This window comes from Nilaparvata lugens, chromosome 3 (genome assembly GCF_014356525.2).
Source record: "Nilaparvata lugens isolate BPH chromosome 3, ASM1435652v1, whole genome shotgun sequence".
In the NCBI taxonomy this organism is placed as follows: Eukaryota; Metazoa; Arthropoda; class Insecta; order Hemiptera; family Delphacidae; genus Nilaparvata; species Nilaparvata lugens.
In genome coordinates this window covers 91,360,523-91,379,162 of record NC_052506.1, presented here as the reverse complement: position 1 = coordinate 91,379,162, position 18,640 = coordinate 91,360,523, and the positions used below count along the sequence as shown (strand labels likewise).

The following is an 18,640-nucleotide window of genomic DNA, read 5'->3' as shown; positions in this document are numbered from 1 at the left end:
CAAAAATATTTAATAATAGCCTGTATCGGAGTCGAAGAAAAGGTAAATCAAAGATAAACCAAATTTGATAAAATTCTTTTTTAGGAAAGAGGCTCCCACAAACTTGATCACAATAAATCTGTAGTACAAATAAGAAACCCTCCAGGAGATGTTTTTCAGTTAGGTAAAACCTTTAATATTATGATGTTATGGACAGTTCCAAAATTTTGCATTTACTTTTCAATTTATTAGTTTAAATGTTCTTTCACACACTTTATTTACACTGTTCTTCCACACTCTAATTACACTGTTATTTCACATTGTATTTACACTGTTCTTTCACAATTCAATTAATTTTTCCACTCACACTTTATTTACACTGTTCTTCTACACTTCATGTAAACCGTTGTTTTGAAGAATTAAAGTTCTTTCTTCTTATCGCTCGTATCCATTTTTGTTTCAAAGTTTCATCTTTCAAAAAAGAAAATACCGTTTTAAATTTTAAAACCATACGTAAACTTTTGGAATATTGTTATAATTCCCGCTACAATTAGGTACACAACAGTATCCCATGATTTAAAACCCCAAATTCATTATTACTTTTTACAAACAAATATTATAAGAATGATAAACAAACCATATTCATTGAAATGGAAGACCATGAAAATTGAATTTGTAATTTCAATTTTGTTGACTACCATATCAGATGTGATAACAAGCATCAGCGCTCTTATTTCGCTTGCTTACCGCCAGTAGATCATCGATGATCTACATGTGATGACGTCATAGTTTATTAGAGATCGGTTGTGAGGCCTGAAGTAATAGTAGGTATTGACTGAACACATGCTGGTATCGAGCACATGTTCTACGAGAATCAAAATATCTCATCCCGGAAATTCACAAGCTGATGTATAGCCAAACTACAAAATATAAACACGACTTAGAAGATGAAGAAACCTTAAGGGTTTGAAAGGGATGGTTAGAAGGTGGGGTTTTTGCTTTTATATGGCAAAATGCTTGTATTATTCAAATGTTTTAATAATTATTGTAAAGCAGAAACAGAAAGCTTGCATGTCAGAAAATGTTTGTGTTATATAATTTGACTATACGACACCATATGATTTTCAAGAATGCGATATTCTGCCTACTCTGTACTACAGCCTACGTCACGGCTGCAGTTCCCCCACTCCAATTATTGCATTTCAACGAAAATACTATAGATGAGTGACCAACCTTCTGTCTACTAACTTTGGTAGATGGTGGCAAATAAACAGCTGATATATGATAAAACGTTGAGTTCAATTTCAGTTTAATTCCTACTGAATCAAAACAATTTCCATTATTCTCGCAAAGCTCACTACAAAGCTCAGACTGCAATGATTTTCTCACTGCGATTAGCACTCCACCTCCCCTCTGACGACCATCACCCCCTCCCCTATCACTCCGATAGACAGTGTAGCGATCATCAAAAATTTCACAACTGAGTATGCCGCTATGCAGCCAGGTCTCAGTCAAAACTATCAAATCATAATTAGCAATCAAAAGTGATTCATGAAGATTTAAGGTCATAGTACGAAGTCCCCTGACATTCTGGTAGTACACAGACAAACAAGAAATGCATGACATAGGATAAATAAAAATGAATAAATAAAATAAATGGGTATTGATACCCCAGAAAAAGACTAAGATAGAAATGAAAGACAAATATATAAGTATGATATTACAGCCATCCTCAGCCGCAAAAATTATATTAGAAAATAAAACGGACATTTGAAAAACTCTTTGATCGTTCATGGATGTAAGTTAAATTTAACTTGAAAAACATGATTCTATCCATTCACAGAAAACATTCAACCCAACTCATTAATCATATCCCTTTATATAAAATATGGAACAATACAAATCATAGCTCAATACAATAAATACATAGCTCAATGTGAAAAAACAAACCTAGATATAGCTATAAAAAGTAATTCAGAACAAAAAATGAATAATGAAATTCCGTGAGAAAAATTAAGATTCCAAACATTTTCGACAGCACATCGAACATATCATAAAGTTCACTATAATAAACAATAAATGAGCACTTCATAAATTAATCTAAAATAAGATCACTCTAAAATGAGTAAGTAACCTCACACTGTATTTTAAGCTTTAACAGTAAATAAACAATTGAAATAAAAGTAACCGTCACCAATGAAATGGTTTGAGAAAGAGAGAGAAGAGCAAAAAATAACAAAAATTTATCAGTATGAAGTAAGAAATTAAGTGAACAAAAATTTTGAGAGAAACAACCACAGTTAGAGTAATCTAGCATTGAGCAGTGATAGGTAAAGCTTTGAGGTCCTCTTCTGAATTAATAGAAAAAATACGTCCATCAGGTACTACTCTGATTTTTATTGAACCGGATTTATCCACCCAAACAAACTTGTATTGAATTTGTCTCTGGAGATTCCTAGCTTCAGCAAAGAGCTTTCTACGTTGAGCAGTTAATGATAGATTTATATAAATTTGTCATTGCTCACCTTGCAGTCCAATATGTCTTGTAGAAAGACCCTTTACCACTTTGCGATCCTGTAATATTGCATGCGTGTCAGTACGCCTCACAAATTTGGCAATGATAGGTGGCGTCGCTTTGCGTGGTCCCCTCACTGGCAGCCGGTGACATGCGTCGATCGCATCAGCTGTAACATGCATGCCGACGGCCTCACATGTTTTCACCACCAGTCCGATTATATCTTCGTCAGGAGCCGAAGGAATACCGTGAAGCTCAACAGTATTACGACGTCCATACTGCTCTAAATCGTCCAGCTTCATTGTCACAACACTTAACTTCTTCCTGAGTGTCCCATTTTCAGCCTGCAATGATTCAATGAGTTTTTGCTGATTCTTTATGAACTCCTCCTGCTTGGCCAACATCGCTGAACTGGAGTCGAGTTTTCCATGACAAGAATTGAGTGATTCTTGAAGTTTATTCTGACCTGCCAGAATCTCCTCTTTGAATTTATTCAAAACACTATCTAACGAATCCCTAGGATTATTAGTAGTAGGCCCAAAGGAAACCGGATTTAAATTTTTCACAGGTGTTAGGTCTACGCTAGAGCAACGCTGTTTACGAAAATTTGCTAAACACTTTCTGCACCTCCACGAACTGTTTGTCAGCATATCAATCTCTACATCACTCAAATCTTTGTCCACTTCTCCACGAATACATTTACTATGGAAGAGAGACTTACATTCAACACATGCAAGCTTGTCCCTATCGTATCTTTCGACCAGCAAGTTACAAACCGCACAAGCACTCATTTTCACGGTAATGGAAAATAAACAATAAAATGAGAAACGACCAAATAAACAATACACTACAATAATCCACTGCCCGTAAATTGAATTGAAATCAGTTTCAAATACGGCTGAAGATGACTCGCTTAACTAATTCATTAACAGAAAATAGCAGGCTAAATCAGATAAAGACGAGCACAATATTTCGAGCGTCTGACTTCGTCGAGAGCCAACTGATAACTGACCTATTCATAGAGAGTTTTCAGACCTATAATAAATTTATTCTTTCATTTTACGGTACATCAATAAAAACAAAATCACTCGACTTACCTATTATTTCCTGGATAAAATCACAAAAATTACAGACTACGAAACTCATTCGAAAAACCGTTGGTCCTTTTCAAAATTTATTGTGCTTGTGCTTGTGCACAAGATCATTCTATTGATAGACCAAAAATGTTGATATACTATTATCAATAAATCGATAAATAATAATTATTGACTAATAATAATTACATATTCTCAAATGTCATCTACATCTTTGTTTGGAAATGTGTTATTCAAATTACATAGTTTAAATAAGTAAAAGTAGAATACAATCCTGATTTCCACATTTTTGAATGCAATAAAATCAGTTTTCCCTGGGAAAAAAGTTAGAATTAGTTTGATATATTTATTGTTAAGACTTTGATATTTCCATTTCACAGTATCAATATTATTGATAATATATCGATATTTTCATTCGATATCATAGTAATGGTGGCAATTTCAAAATTATTGAAAATGTTACTGTTATTAAAATATTTGATATTAATTTCAGGTGGAGATTATTGATTTTTTATGGGGGGACAATTGTGCTTGACACTGAAATAATGTTGGAAACGATAAAATAGTAGGTTGTTATTATTTGAATTGAAACCCCAAAAATCATTTCAAAGTCTGTGTGAGTAATTCCGGATACAGCATGATTTTCCTCATAAACTGTGATCTAATTTAAAAAAAAGTTATAACTTTTCCAATTTTGAATGGTATCATTTTAAATTCTAGGACAAGGTTGATAATATGAACAGAAACGTCCATGAATTTTTTCAGAATTTTTCATGATGAACCAAAATTTTTTTTAAATTTTAAACGTCAGTAGCACGTTAACGGCACAGGTCTGACAGGATTTTCACATAGGACAAAAAGTGCTGGAAATTAACTTCTACACCCGAATCAGTCATGAAAAATACATTGTTCCGGGAAAATTGAAAATCTGTCAAAAATATTCAAAGTTTTTTACTGCATTTAAAATTACTGCAAAAGGTCTATATATTGTTAACGGTGCCCTGTAGACGATTTTTGCAAGAGACAAAAAGTGCTGGAAATTCACTTCCACACCCGAATCAGTCATCAAAAATACATTGTTCCGGGAAAATTGAAAATCTGCAAAATTATTCAGTTTTTAACTGCATTTAAAATTACCGCAATCCATGGACTCCTATTGATATCACTAAACTTGTAGTGATATCAATATAAGTTCATTGACTGTATTTACCGTGATTTCTATTGGTATCCATGGATTTCTATTGATATCCATGAGCTTCTATTGATATCACTAAACTTGTAGTGATATCAATATAAGTTCATTGACTGTATTTACCATGATTTCTATTGGTATCCATGAACTTCTATTGATATCACTAAACTTGTAGTGATATCAATATAAGTTCATTGACTGTATTTACCGTGATTTCTATTGGTATCCATGGATTTCTATTGATATCCATGGATTTCTATTGATATCCATGAGCACGTATTGATATCCATGAGCATATATTGATATCAATAGAGTTTTTCTATCGATTTCTATGGATCTCTTCCACTAGGGAAGCTGTCATTCTTAAATGGCCAGTTACAGTTTGTCTTCAAATTGATGAAAATAATACATAATATACTCACGATCTACTAGCACATTCAATACAGCTTGGTCTTCGGGATCTATATATTTGATTTCAATAATCTCATAACCAATTCCAGAGGTTTTTGTCTCCCCAAAAAATACGGAGACTCTTTCGTTGTAGGAGAGATATTCAACTGGCCGTGGAATTTCGCGGTATGATTTCATTGAAAACTGGTTCTCTATCCTTAAAATTCTTTTTTGTATACTCTGGTGAGAAAGAATGAAAAATTTATAAATTAGAGGTAGTGTTAGTATAACTGAAATGATGAACACAGCATCACTATTGTAAGAATCATTTTAAAATGTCAGCAATCAGTATCCATTATAAATTCTGTAAATATTTCCCATTTAATCAATGCTGACCGTTATTAGCTCGTATATCTATTTGAAATGAATGAAACTAGGCTCAAATACTGCATTTAAGTATCTCTCAAGAAATAAGAGTGAAAGTTCAATAAAGTAGAGTGAAATGAATAAAAGTGATCGCACTAATGAAATGAACGTAAGTTGATTTAAGTGAAGTTGAATGAAAGTAAATGGAGCTCAATGGATAGTAAAAAGTTTCAAATTGGAATGAGTGATAATAATTGGAAGATTAAAGTCATAACGTACATGCATTTACGGAAATTGGAACTAATTTTAGGAATAATATAAACAAAAGTTCGAATTGAATTACTGAGTCGAATTGAATTCCAATTAGTAGCATTATATTTTATATTAGCATTATATTGATTCCAAATAACAAATTAACAAATTGAAACTCGGATGCTCTACCAAAATAAATTTTAATGTTTGAAAATATGGAAATGAGATTCTATAAGAATATAACATACAGATATTATTACTTCAATAAACATACAACATTGGAAACATACAACATCTCAATAATAATATAATATTATAAATGTATTTTTAAATAGTTAGACACAACAAATAACTACCGTATGGTGTTCTTTATTGCCTTATTCTGACTTATCCTTTGAGGCTTCACACAGCTCGACTGCACCTCGTTACCAACCTCTTTCTTAGAGAAAAAACTTTTTTTTTCTAATGGACATAATTCCCATCCAAACAATGTTAAACCAACCGAACTGCATTGGTTTGAGCTGGCAAAACTATGCCCGATTTCCAGTAAAGATCATACTCTCAACCTACATGATAATATTCCTCACAAATTAATTCATGATTTATCTCTAATGATATAAATCAGTGAAAAAATGAGTAGAATTTCTTACCCTATCAGTACATAACGATCTTTTCTGATGTAGAAGATTGAAATAAGTGGGGAAAAGATTCACGACCTTTTCATCAGCTGCAACAATCTTTCCCTTCTCTCTCACTTCTGGCCAGTGGTCACCACTATCTCCATCTTCCTCCACACAGCTTCAGACAAAACATAAAAGAATTACTGTTAGCGATATTGGAAATAAACTTGTCACCGTAGTACAAGGTACTAATCAGTAAACTCCCACATATTTTAGTATCAGTGAAAGTGACCGGCACATTGAAAATATAATTCCCATTAATTCTAATTAGATTATTACCACTCAACTTGGCCGAGCGAGTATGAATAGTCCCATTAGATCTTATGGGAATAATATTCTTACTGTACTGGACACATTCACTGACACTATTATGTGGGAATCCAGATTCATAGAGGGGGTGTACTGCGAACTATCAGTGTTTCTTATTGATATACTAACAGGTAACCCGCGCTCCGCAAGGGTCTACTTTGAAACTTTACAAACTGAAAACTTAACATAATGGAATATTGGAAAATTGAAAATAGGCATTTAACCATCCTCGGTTGATCTTCTTTATAAAATCTTTATGCAAAAATTTAAGTCAACCAGTCCAGTAGTTTAGACGTGATGATGCGTCAACCATAGTTTTCCTATTCCGTACACATGTATAAGCCGCAGTCTTTACATATCAGTAGTATGAAAAGGCAGGCTCTGGCACACAAGTGTGCCAGAACCCGCCTTCACCTCAAGGTCACCCAAGTCGACCAAAACTAACCTCAAGGTCACCCAAGTCGACCAAACCTAACCTCAAGGTCACCCAAGTGAAAAAAAATTAAAAATTTTGGTATGAATGATTGTCGCTGCCGCTGAAGGTTGCATTTACGACATAATGCATTCCGGTAGATACCAGTTATATGACAATGGTCATACACCTTATCTTCATTGAACCGTTCATTGCAGGCCTCGCAGAAGTCAGCCGCATTATATCATGCTTGCTCTCTTTTGGTTAGTGGGAGCAACTTGATATTCCTACAGTCAATTGCCTTATCTAAATCTTTTGCATACATGGTGAGGGTCTTCATGAAATGTTTGGCGGCATCAGGACCCCTGTAGACAATTGGGATCATGAGGGATTAGGTTGGTGATTGTCAGCCAGGAATCTTCTAAATCTGGGTCCCGCACAAAGTATAAGCAGTAACTCATTGCCTGATGATACTGGATAACTTTGGTAGCTTTACCAATCCATTGTTCATTGTCTTCATCAGGTTTCTCCAGGATGCACTCAAAATTAGTGTATGCTACCACGGGTACTCTATACTTTTGCACATGTTTCTCAAACTTCAATGTTTATTCGACAGAAGCTGGCTCAAACAGCACTCTGGTTTGTGAATTGTATCAATTACATCGAGAACTTTTGGGCTGTCTGGTGTCAGGTAGCAAGTTGAACAATTAATATGGCAAAGTGCACAATAACATAGGCCTACCTTCATGTCCAAATCCTCCTTGGTTCCAGGATCCCGGGTCCAGATCACAATATGAGATGAGACAATACTTGTAATAAATCACAATAAATAATCAATAGATCACTTTGCAAAAATCGACATTAAGAGAAGTGAGCTGTTTGATTGGCTGTCAATCGGCAACTGGCGGTATTATGCTATGCACGTGACTCTTCAATTGCCCCCTCCACCACACAACGCCAGACAACAAAGGGGAACATTCATATAACGTCCGAATATTCCACCCACCTTGGAAGAACTTCCAATAACAAAAAAAAAAACAAATCACCTTTAACGAACCCTACTAGGGAAACTAGGAAAAAAAATATCTTCACTCCTCAGGGGCCATTGAGGAGACTTATACAAAATGAGTAGGAGGCCCATGGAAAGGAGAGGATGAGATGAGAAATAATGACTATATACAACCAATATAGATAAAAACAAGAAACAAAGCAACTTGGGAACCTCTCCCACATGTAAAACAGGAAACAAAAAAAAACTAACCACTACACTTATTGAAGTTCCCTTCAATAAGGCCTAATCTTCATCAATAGGGAAGAGACATACCCTATTGACAGCCCTAGTTAGACTTCCCTTTGCAGTCTGTACCTCCACCACTCTTACAACTCCATCCTGTCCAGGGAATATCTTCGTTATTCAACCAAGCCTCCAGTGAAGAGGGAATAGGTTACTTTCCTTCAAGAGAGCCATACGTCCAATGTTAACATTACTAGGTTTTCTGTACAATTTTGTTCGGGTTTGCAAGCTAGATACATACTCCAATTGCCAACGTTTCCAGAATGAGGATACAATTCTGTTGAGTAAACTCCATCAATTTCTCAAGTTCACCAATTGAATTGATTCCTCTGACTCTTTACTCTGTGTTGCTAGAGTAATTTTTCTTGCTTCCAATTCAATCTGTTTGGAATTTTCATCATCATTACCATGGGTTTGGTGTGACCAGCACTCCAGTGGTTTGTCTAACCAATCAGAACCATTCCACCACGGAGAATTACCAATTAATTCATTGAGCAATAGTCCTCGACTAGCACAATCAGCTGGATTACATTCGGTTGACACATATCTGAATTGCTCTGTAGACAGGTGTTCCTGTACTTGACCTACACGATTTGCCACAAACCTAGCCCAATGATGATGTGAAGACCGAATCCAACTCACTGCCACGGTTGAATAAGTCCAAGCTGCAATATAATCTATGTTTATAATTTTTGAAAGCACTTCTTGAACTTCATGTAATAATCTAGCTACTAGGACAACCACACAAAGCTCCCATTTCTTCACTACCTCCACGGATGCTATATCATCCCAGTCACATCCCGATTGCCATAGACATTGAATTATACTCTTGAAGGTAAGCATGAAAGGTGTCAAATATCCTAATGGGTCAAAAATTTGTGCTAAAGTTGATAAAACATTTCGTTTTGTAGCTAGACTGGATGGAACCTTCACCCTGTAAAAGAGGTAGTAACCAATTGGATTTGATTGGAAGCCAAGAATTTCAATGGTTTTATCAGACTCCAAAGTGAAATCTCTTGCATCAATAGCGCAATGCTCTGGAGGGAGATTTGATAGAATGGTAGAATGATTGCAGGCCCACTTTAGCAATTCAAATTTCCCTTTGCTTAACAATTCAGTAAGCTGCAGTTGCTTGGTTGCTTCCATTGATGAGACTGATGTAACTATATCATCCATGTAAGTAGAGTAAGTAGAAATAGTTTTGTATTTCTTATAATAACGAACATTAATCGTGTTGAACGGCTGCTCCCTTATTTCAAGTGACATATTATTCCTTTTCCTGATACATTTCAATAACCCTTTAGTTATCCAAGGTTTCAATCGTTTCTTTCTATTACTACTTTTCTGCTTCAAAGATTAACACGAATTAAAAACATGTACTATTTTATCATAGAATCTGCTAAAAGCTACTTTAGCATCCTTTTCATAATAGACTCCATCCCATGACACTTCTTTAATTTTAATTTTAAACAGGTGGTCGTCAAAAAATAATGCATCATACTGTACAGGCTTCTTATTAGGCTCTAAACTACTATTTTTTATAAACTGAATTCGCCCCATAATAGCTTCATGATCTGTTATAGAGCAATTGTATATAGCTGGGTTCAATGTACATATCTTAGATTTGAGAAACAGATGATCAATACATGATTCACGATATAATGAATGTCTAGTGCAACCGTGTAAATAATTAGTATAACCATATTCCAAGAGCATATTCAAGTATTTATGACCTATTTGGGTTAGATCATTACCCAAAATATCAATATTTGTATCCACAATCAAGATTTTGTTTTCATAACAAGTTGTTTGACTAAGGAATATCTCCAAATCATCTAAAAAAGCCAAAGCGTCGGTATCATTAGGTGATCTATACAATGCTGTACAGCAAAACTCTACGTCTCCATATGTTATTTTAAAATTTAAAGAATTAGTATTACCAATATTTATATCCAGAATATCTAATTTTTATTCCATGTTTAACATAAATTACTATTCCATCAGATTTATTAAATTGTGTTGGTTTCACAACCTTATTATAATTGTTCAACTCGAAACCAGAATCTTGTGATAGCCACGTCTCAGTGAGAACTATTAAATCACTAGCCTTCAGGCTCGCTTCGCTCGCCATATCCGTCTAGCCAGGGGGCTCCACCCCCTGGACCCCCGACTGGATCGTCCAAGAATGAGATCAGCAGGCTCGCTTCGCTCGCCTGCATTTTTCATTTGAGCATTTTTATCATATGTTAGAACAATCCAGTCGGGGGTCCAGACTAAACGTCTGGCTAAACGGATATGGCGAGCGAAGCGAGCCTGACGGCTAGTAATATAATATTCCCAGGATAGAAGAAGCAGTGCCCAATAAATTTTTCCGCGATAAATGCATTTAAATCTTCAACTTGGTGCCAACCTCACAAAGTCAACTCAACTTAATGCCAACCTGACAAAATTATTAATTTAGTTGCCAGTTAACAACTGTTTCGAAGAGGTACTCTATCTAGATTATAGTTCTATAGTAACATATGATATGGAAATTTCAATTATAATTAAGAGATTGGGAGAAGAAGAATATACATGCTAGAAGACGAACTTTAAACCCTTAAAAACAACCCTTAGAGTTAAAATATTGCCAAAAGATTTCTTAGTACGCCTCTAAAGGGCCAACTGAACATACCTACCAAATTTGAACGTTTTTGGTCCGGTAGATGTTTAGTTATGCGAGTGAGTGAGTGAGTGAGTGAGTGAGTGAGTGAGTCAGTCAGTGAGTGAGTGCCATTTCGCTTTTATATATATAGATATTGCGCATCAACACTAGATAAAAATAAACACAATTCATCGAAGTTCTTATTAATACTTCTTATGTTCAAATGAAAAACTTTTAACGATATTGAATGAAAAAACGTTGCTATCTCGTTTAAATTTTTTAAATTAATTGTTTCACATCTGTCTATAAGATCAAGATCCTCTACTAAATCCCAAATTTCCATCGAAAATTAAATAGAAATATTAGCTGAATAGAAAAAACCCGTTTTTGTTTTAAACCTAGATTTTCTTGAGGTTGTCACGTGGTAAATTAATACCACCAAATATTTTAAAATGAACTAATGAAATATAATAGAACTATAAAATTGGAAAGAAGGTTAGACCTAGTCAAAGGATAAAACAACTCAAATCAAGTATTATTAGCGATTAGGAGTAATAGCATTATCAACAAATGATAAGAAAACATGTATAATTGTGATTTAATAATTATGAGAACCCATTGGTAAGATCAAAAAGTTATAAAGCGGCTTACTTATTATTGGCGGATTATAAAAAAAAAATAAAATGCATGAACATTGAGGTTAGAGTTACTTGTTTACATTTTGAAAAGAATTAGTCGATCTTGGATAAATCGATAATTATTAGAATCAATACTGAGCGAATCAGCTGATTATTCGATCAACCCATATGACAGGTTGAATTATATAAAATTTACTCATAAAGGATATGTTATGTATACTAAAGGAAGTCGATGTGTAGAAATACAGACACCCATTATTTTTGTATAAATATTTATTATAATCTAAGAAAGCATGATAAATCAAGAGTATACAAAACTCATATAAAGACTGAATATAGTAACATCCATGTTAGGATTTATTTATGAAATCAATTTAAGATAAACACTCCATACATCTGTATAAGAATTCTTTTTTATTTAATTTTTTCTATTATAAAGCCGAGGAAGCCCTGATTCCCAAGGCAACCAATTGTATTGAGTCTATTAAATTGAAGGCCAATCAGAGAGTAGCTTACAGAATTATTCTTGGAAGAGGCAAATTTTTCTGAAAACCTCCTTCTTCTGGCTTAAGATCCCGACCGGAGAGGATGCACATGGAGTTTAGGGTTTTTTCTTCTTCCTTTTAAAATTTTAAAACTATTGAGCCAGACCCTTTTTAATGTAATGTATTTGTGTTAAATGTTAATTATCTGTGAACTCAGTGCTGTCAAGGAGTTCGTAATTTGTAAAGATTCTCATAAAAATAGCTTTAATTCGAAAGAAACTTATAAAAATCTGGATCATGCGTTAGCCCAGCAGTGATGAAAAGGAGCCTACCTAATTAATTATTGGAAATAATTAATTCAATCCACGAGAACGTCTAGAACTTCAGTTCAGTGAGTGATAAGTCAAACCAAACGAGCTCGTTTTTTCTACGTCCAGTGGGGGTAATTAATTAATAAAAAGGCGCTATTCCAATTAATTTGAATTAAAATAAAAAAGTCACCACGTGTTGAACAATATCACATAGTCCATAAGAACATTTATGAATTTATTTAATATATGTAGGAAGCTTACTTCCATGCACAGCCCGAATTCATATAAATCCCTGAGATCTCATGTTTGAATATTAATTTATTAATTATAAATTTGTCAATTGAACAAAGTACGTCATATCAAACCTATAGACCGAACAGGTTTTTATCTGCAGAATTTCGTATTGATTGGAAGTCTAAGTACCAGTATTAAATATAATATATTTATGAATTTGAAACTCACTATTGTGAATATTAGTAAAGCCTGTGATAATTATTCAGATTTTTGAAATAGATTATTTAAGTGAATTATAGTTATATCGAATATTTTATGCATATCTTTTTTATGGGAATATATTTTGTGTTTTTAGTCAGCATACAAATCGTAGAAGTTTATTTTATCCTAGTTCATCTAGTGATATACAGTTTGAGCTGTTTTGGTACCAACAAATATTTAGCAGCACTTAAAATTATTGAATCAAGTGATATTAATCTTATTCAGAGCACTCAATATTTATCATCCTTTGATGATACTCCTCTCATATACCAGAATAAGTATATTAAGAAATTATATTAATAAGGTTCCAGTTATATCATATAAGGATCCAGAGAGCTTCCAGAACTGGCGTTGTAAGTTCTAAGGAATTTTGGAAGGGTATATTGGTGAATACTTGTATTCACGACGAGCGTTTTAAGAATCAACTAGAAACAACTATAGTTGGTCCTTATTATTCTCTAGTGATGCATGGTTACTGGTAATCAGTCATCAAATATTCTTTTATTTTCCGTATTGGTATTCTTCAAGAACTTCATAGAAGCAGCGGTAAGAATTACCAATCACCGGTCACTGAACCTTATGGTGATTATTTGTATTTATAAAATTCATGTTTCTACCACTGAGCTAGAGCTGAGGTTTGAACTCAGTAATTTTGCAAGCCAGACGGCCTTAATTTTTTGTGAATTTATTCGCAGAAGAGGGAATTTAGAGACTGCTCTTATAAATATCAGAAACATCGTATCATCTGTGAAGGATTTACAATTAACAACTTCACATAATATGGCTTCACAACGTGGGACTCTATCATAGGAGATAACCCCTCAGGAAGCACCATTTCACATAATATGGCGCCCAATGTGGGGCTCGATGAAAAGCTTACCTACTCAATCTCACTATCAATGATTCATAAAATTATTGATAAAACTGAAAACTGCAAGAAGTATAATCTGAAGTTGATTCAACAAGATATATCTGATAATCTATTATATGTTCTGGCTAAAATAATTGAGTTGCTCTTCAAATTAAAATTTTTCAAGCTGCATAAATACAGACAAACTGTATCACACGAGTTTGATAACATAATTCTCATAATAGAGAAAAATTGGATGGAAATTTCCATAAAAGTCTATAGTAAAATTTTGATTTTGATTTTTTGAATCTAGATATTGTATGCTGACCAGGGGTATAGATTATTTGGAATATAATCGCATAGCTACTAGTAAGGAAGACAAAACCCTACCTAAAATTTTAAGAACTATATTAGCGTAATCTGTCTATGTTGATAAGCGTACCTGTAGCACTCGAAGGTCTTTTTGTAATATATGTACATGACACTTGAAATTTTTAACACCACACAATTTTATCCAGAATAGGCACTATCACTGAATCCATTTTTATATTCCTGAGACTTGGCAACACACTTGGCTATTTACTCGAAGTATTCCATAATAACGTCACCATGAACCAGTCGCCAGCTAACTCGCAAATCTCCTACTTCAGCGACCACCCCCAAAACTATGTAGCTACAACACCAGCCAATCAACAACCCCAGGACCATGCAGCGGAGACCCCACGAGAGAGAGAGGGAGGCAGCATATGCTCCATCAATTTCGACCCGCAAAACCTGGCCCAATTGTCTTCTACGAAGATCGATAACGTCGTTGATGCGATTAATTCCGATGAGAGTCCGGATGAGGGAGTGAGGGCGTCCAACCCGGTACCGGCGTCTTCGCAGATCGCTCCAAGCGCCGCCGAAGGAATGGAGAGTGCCGCCACCCAATCGCCATCCGATATCGCCAGTCAACCGCCATCTGCAACCACCAATCTAGGAAAAGGCAACACCACATTAAATTCTTCAGTCGGATATACTACAAACCTCATAGCAAACGATTCTATAAATGAATTTAAACTCTTGCTCAGCCAAGCCTTGGAGGGAGTGACTAAAAAAATACAAGAAGATATCAATGAAAACACTAAAGCCATCCAGGATAAAGTGGAGGAAAATACTAAAATCCTACAGGAAGGTATCAAAACTATGGATGAAAAATTTTCTAGCTTCAGGGAGGAAGTGAGAAATATAATAGATACAAAAATAGATACTCAATCTGCAGTTATCAAAAAGTTAGAAATTTGTATAGATGACGTCACCTGTCAAATAAATGAACGGTTGGATAACGTACCAAAGGAAGTTGAAAAACAGGTGGACGTATTGGGTAAGGAGCTGGGCACCGCTATCATGGGAACTGTCATGGGAAAGGTGTTAGAAAATAAGGGCGAGATAGAGTCGAAAGTGGAGGAAAATAATAAGAAAATAATAGAGATAGTCAAGGAACAAAGTAACGTGCAGGCATGTATGGCAAATTTAGAGGAGGAGGGGGCAAAATCAAGTGAGAGATACGGCATGTTGGAGAATGCTATAGGCGGACAGCAGTTGAAGCTAACCGGATTGTATGATGAAGTGAATACACATAAGAAAATTATGAATGATAAATGGATCGCAAATGAAGAACGAGTCTCCAGAATAGAAACACGCATGGAAAATATCCCAGTCAGTCGAATGCAGTATACACTGAATGAAGTAGTAAACGGCACTCAACTTTTTCAAAGTCTTGGAAAATTCGATAATTCCCATCGTCATATGCAACCCAGACCATTCATAGATCAAATAAAAGCTATTCAGGAATTGATACCCACCTCTTGGTTAGTATGGCGCTTCCAACTGTCCAGTCTATTACTCGGCGAGCCGCTGATGTTTTTCCAGAGCCGGATGCAGGATATCAATAGCCTGGAGGATTTCATCTCCCAGTTCCTGCAACAGTATTGGAGCAAATGTAAACAGATAGACGCATTATCAGAAATTATTTTATGCACTTATGATAGCAGAAATGGACAATCCTACACTGATTTTATAACAGATTTGATGAATAGAAACTAACAGTTAGACGAATATCTAGCTGATTCATCACTGGTCCACATATTATCAAAAAAGCTTCCTTTCAATGTTCGTATGACACTGGCAGTATCTTCGATTTCCAGTTGTGAGGAATTGATAGAACATTTACATTGTATCCAGTCAGCTACTTCTGAGCCAAATTATATAAATAGACAAGCAGGAAATTTTACTCAATCTAAAAACAATAATAATAGTCATTTCAGAAAAAATTATAATAGTAAAAATTATATTGCAAACGCTGGAGCAAATGCGCAAAGTGCAAAGTACATTGAAAATAATTCCAGGAACAGATCCCAATATTACAATAGTAAACGGTATCACAAAGAAGCACATTATGACAGCAGACGTCATTGGAAGAGAAACAATAAACAGGATATAAATTTCACAAATCAGGACGATCATAATCAAAACAGCAATAGGCTAAACACATCCTATACAGTGGCATGCACAATAAAAACAGACCAACAACAACCTACAGTAAATCAACCACCAGAACAAATCCACCACCACACCAGCCCGCCACCAAATAAAGAAGCCAAACATACATCAAAATCAATCTGCAAAAAGCAACCCATATTAAGCCTACTATTTCCCCCCGAGGATCTACCACCAGTAACCAGCCCACCACCGAAAATAACATGCAACATTAACACGGAAATAATTAGAGAATCACCGATAATAAGACCTGAAAATGATACACCGCCTTCATGCACTGAACCTATATGCCAGCAAGCAACCCCCCCACAACAAACCCGGTTTGAACAGCCACCACCCAAGCATCGTTGGATTCACCCGCAGCACACTAGGTTCAAGGAGCAAACCGCTACCAAAGCAAGCCGAAAGTGTGACTGGCAGGACGACGTCGGAGCGAACCCTAGAGTCCAACACCGGAAGGCCCACCGGAGAAAACAACAAAGAAGGCCCCGGAAGAGAGGTTACCGTCCGCATGCCAAATTCAAACACCACAAAAAAGAGGCACAGGAACCAAGCAACCAGGAAAAGAAGGCAACATGCAGGGAGGAATACCGGCACCAGAATGAAGTGGATAATGATACCAACATGCACCCGAAGCACACGCGGTTCAAGCAAGCAGCTTACCGTCGTGATTGCAATTACGGAATAAAGAAAAAGAACATGCTCAAAAACAAGGAAAAAGTAATAACGGATACGAGTTTAGAAAATGATAAAGGAAGAAATTATTATAGGAAGCTATTGGAAGATGGAATATGTGCATTAAAATTTAAAGAAGGAATGAATTGTTCATTGAAGGAAAGAACATCTGTGTATTGTTCACCAAGAGGTTATGTTACAAGCTTAACAATTATGCTGATTCATTTTGTTATGATTATTAGTACGACTATGATGTCAGGTAAAAATTATGTTGCAAATATAATAATGGATGATAAAACGTGTGAAATAAAATTGAATGGAATAGTGAATTGTTCATTGGAAACAGGAGTATATGATTGGTATTTATGGAAAGGTTATGTTGTGAGAAACACGGTAAATACGTTGATTTATTTCGTGAATATTATTATTATTATGGCTGTGATAGCAATTAAAGAAAATATTATTAATGCAATGAGGAATGAGGGCGTATCTTATATTGAGAAGATTGATTCTAAAATTTTCAAAACTAATCTGAAACTCAGAATGATTCAAAATACACCAAGTAAATACTCTAGGCTAGCCAGGATAAGAGAGCTGATGGAGAACCAGTCATCAGAACCGCCGAACAATTCACAGAATCAAAGCCAAATACTTATAATCTCAAGCCGTATTATCGAGACAATAAGCGATAAAAAAGTAAACAATAATATTTGGATTCATGGACCTACCTGTCAACAAATACGTACCAAACAAACACCAGGCAACACACTTATTTCGCAGACGAGTATTCATTTCGACCAGCATACCTGAGAATAAAGAAAGAACAAATTTAGAAACCATTTTTAACACCATTCTTACTAATGAAACAAGTGAATAAATAACTTCCAATTTAAAAACCAGCTTACCGTTGTATATCTTAAAGAGGCATCAAAATGGCGACAGGTGAATAAAGAGAAGCCACTCAAACATCCAAGGATCAGCTGTTCACTACGAGGACCAGAATGATCAGTGCCTATTAAATCATCTAAGTTGATACCCCGAATAAGAGAAGATCAAGTGTCATATAAATGTGAATTGCATGTAAAGATATTATAAAAATATTATATTATTATTATTTATGTATAAACTAATTAAGAAAATCACTAAAATTATCCGCCAAATGATCAAACCGCATAGTTACCACCAAAAGCATTAAGCCAAAGTCTCAATGTATTAGATGAATAAGAAGTTCTTGTTGATAAAACCTACCAAAGATTATCCTTAAAAATATCCATTATACGAAAGCAAAGCCCAAATTCTGCAAGAGAATGAAATGAAAATGTACAAGTCACTGTTCTATGTTGAGGAAAAAAAATATATTATATTCTGCAAGTCGGAGAATTACCAGTTTGTTAGGTTGGCAATGATTTTGCACCAACGTTCAAATGTGCTTCTGGCCTGAGGGCGGAGCGTGGATTAGAAAAAAGATTTATATTATGTATGGAGGAGGAGATAGTTTTATTTGTGTATTGTGTATAGAAG

The 18,640-nt window shown here is 35.0% G+C and overlaps 2 protein-coding genes across 3 annotated transcripts in view; both read right to left on the bottom strand.

The window, feature by feature from the left end:
• Positions 1-18,640, bottom strand: part of LOC120350636 — a 203,537-nt gene that overhangs the window by 49,388 nt on the left and 135,509 nt on the right. The window contains exons 16-17 of the mRNA XM_039425033.1: positions 6,439-6,586; positions 5,203-5,410 (exon numbers count right to left, since the gene is read on the bottom strand). The gene's annotated coding sequence lies outside the window, so the exon portion shown is untranslated. The remainder of the gene's footprint in view (positions 1-5,202; positions 5,411-6,438; positions 6,587-18,640) is intronic.
• LOC120350638 lies at positions 14,427-18,193 on the bottom strand. Of its 2 annotated transcripts, XM_039425038.1 has the most exons (4): positions 18,025-18,193; positions 17,848-17,925; positions 15,751-15,865; positions 14,427-14,881 (listed from the first exon to the last, which is right to left on the bottom strand). In XM_039425038.1, exons 3-4 carry the CDS (start codon positions 15,853-15,855, stop codon positions 14,486-14,488), a joined length of 501 nt encoding a protein of 166 aa, XP_039280972.1. In that variant the 5' UTR covers positions 15,856-15,865; positions 17,848-17,925; positions 18,025-18,193; the 3' UTR covers positions 14,427-14,485. The 2 variants fall into 2 exon arrangements, with proteins under 2 accessions (XP_039280972.1, XP_039280973.1); XM_039425039.1 differs by lacking the exons at positions 17,848-17,925; positions 18,025-18,193 and having other exon boundaries at positions 15,751-16,113.

Coding starts and splice junctions, on each gene's coding strand:
- LOC120350638 (XM_039425038.1), bottom strand. CDS start 15,855: ATGAAATCCTCCAGGCTATTGATATCCTGCATCCGGCTCTGGAAAAAC. Junction 14,882..15,750: donor AGCGCCATACTAACCAAGAG/GTGGGTATCAAT, acceptor GCCTTTTCCTAG/ATTGGTGGTTGCAGATGGCG.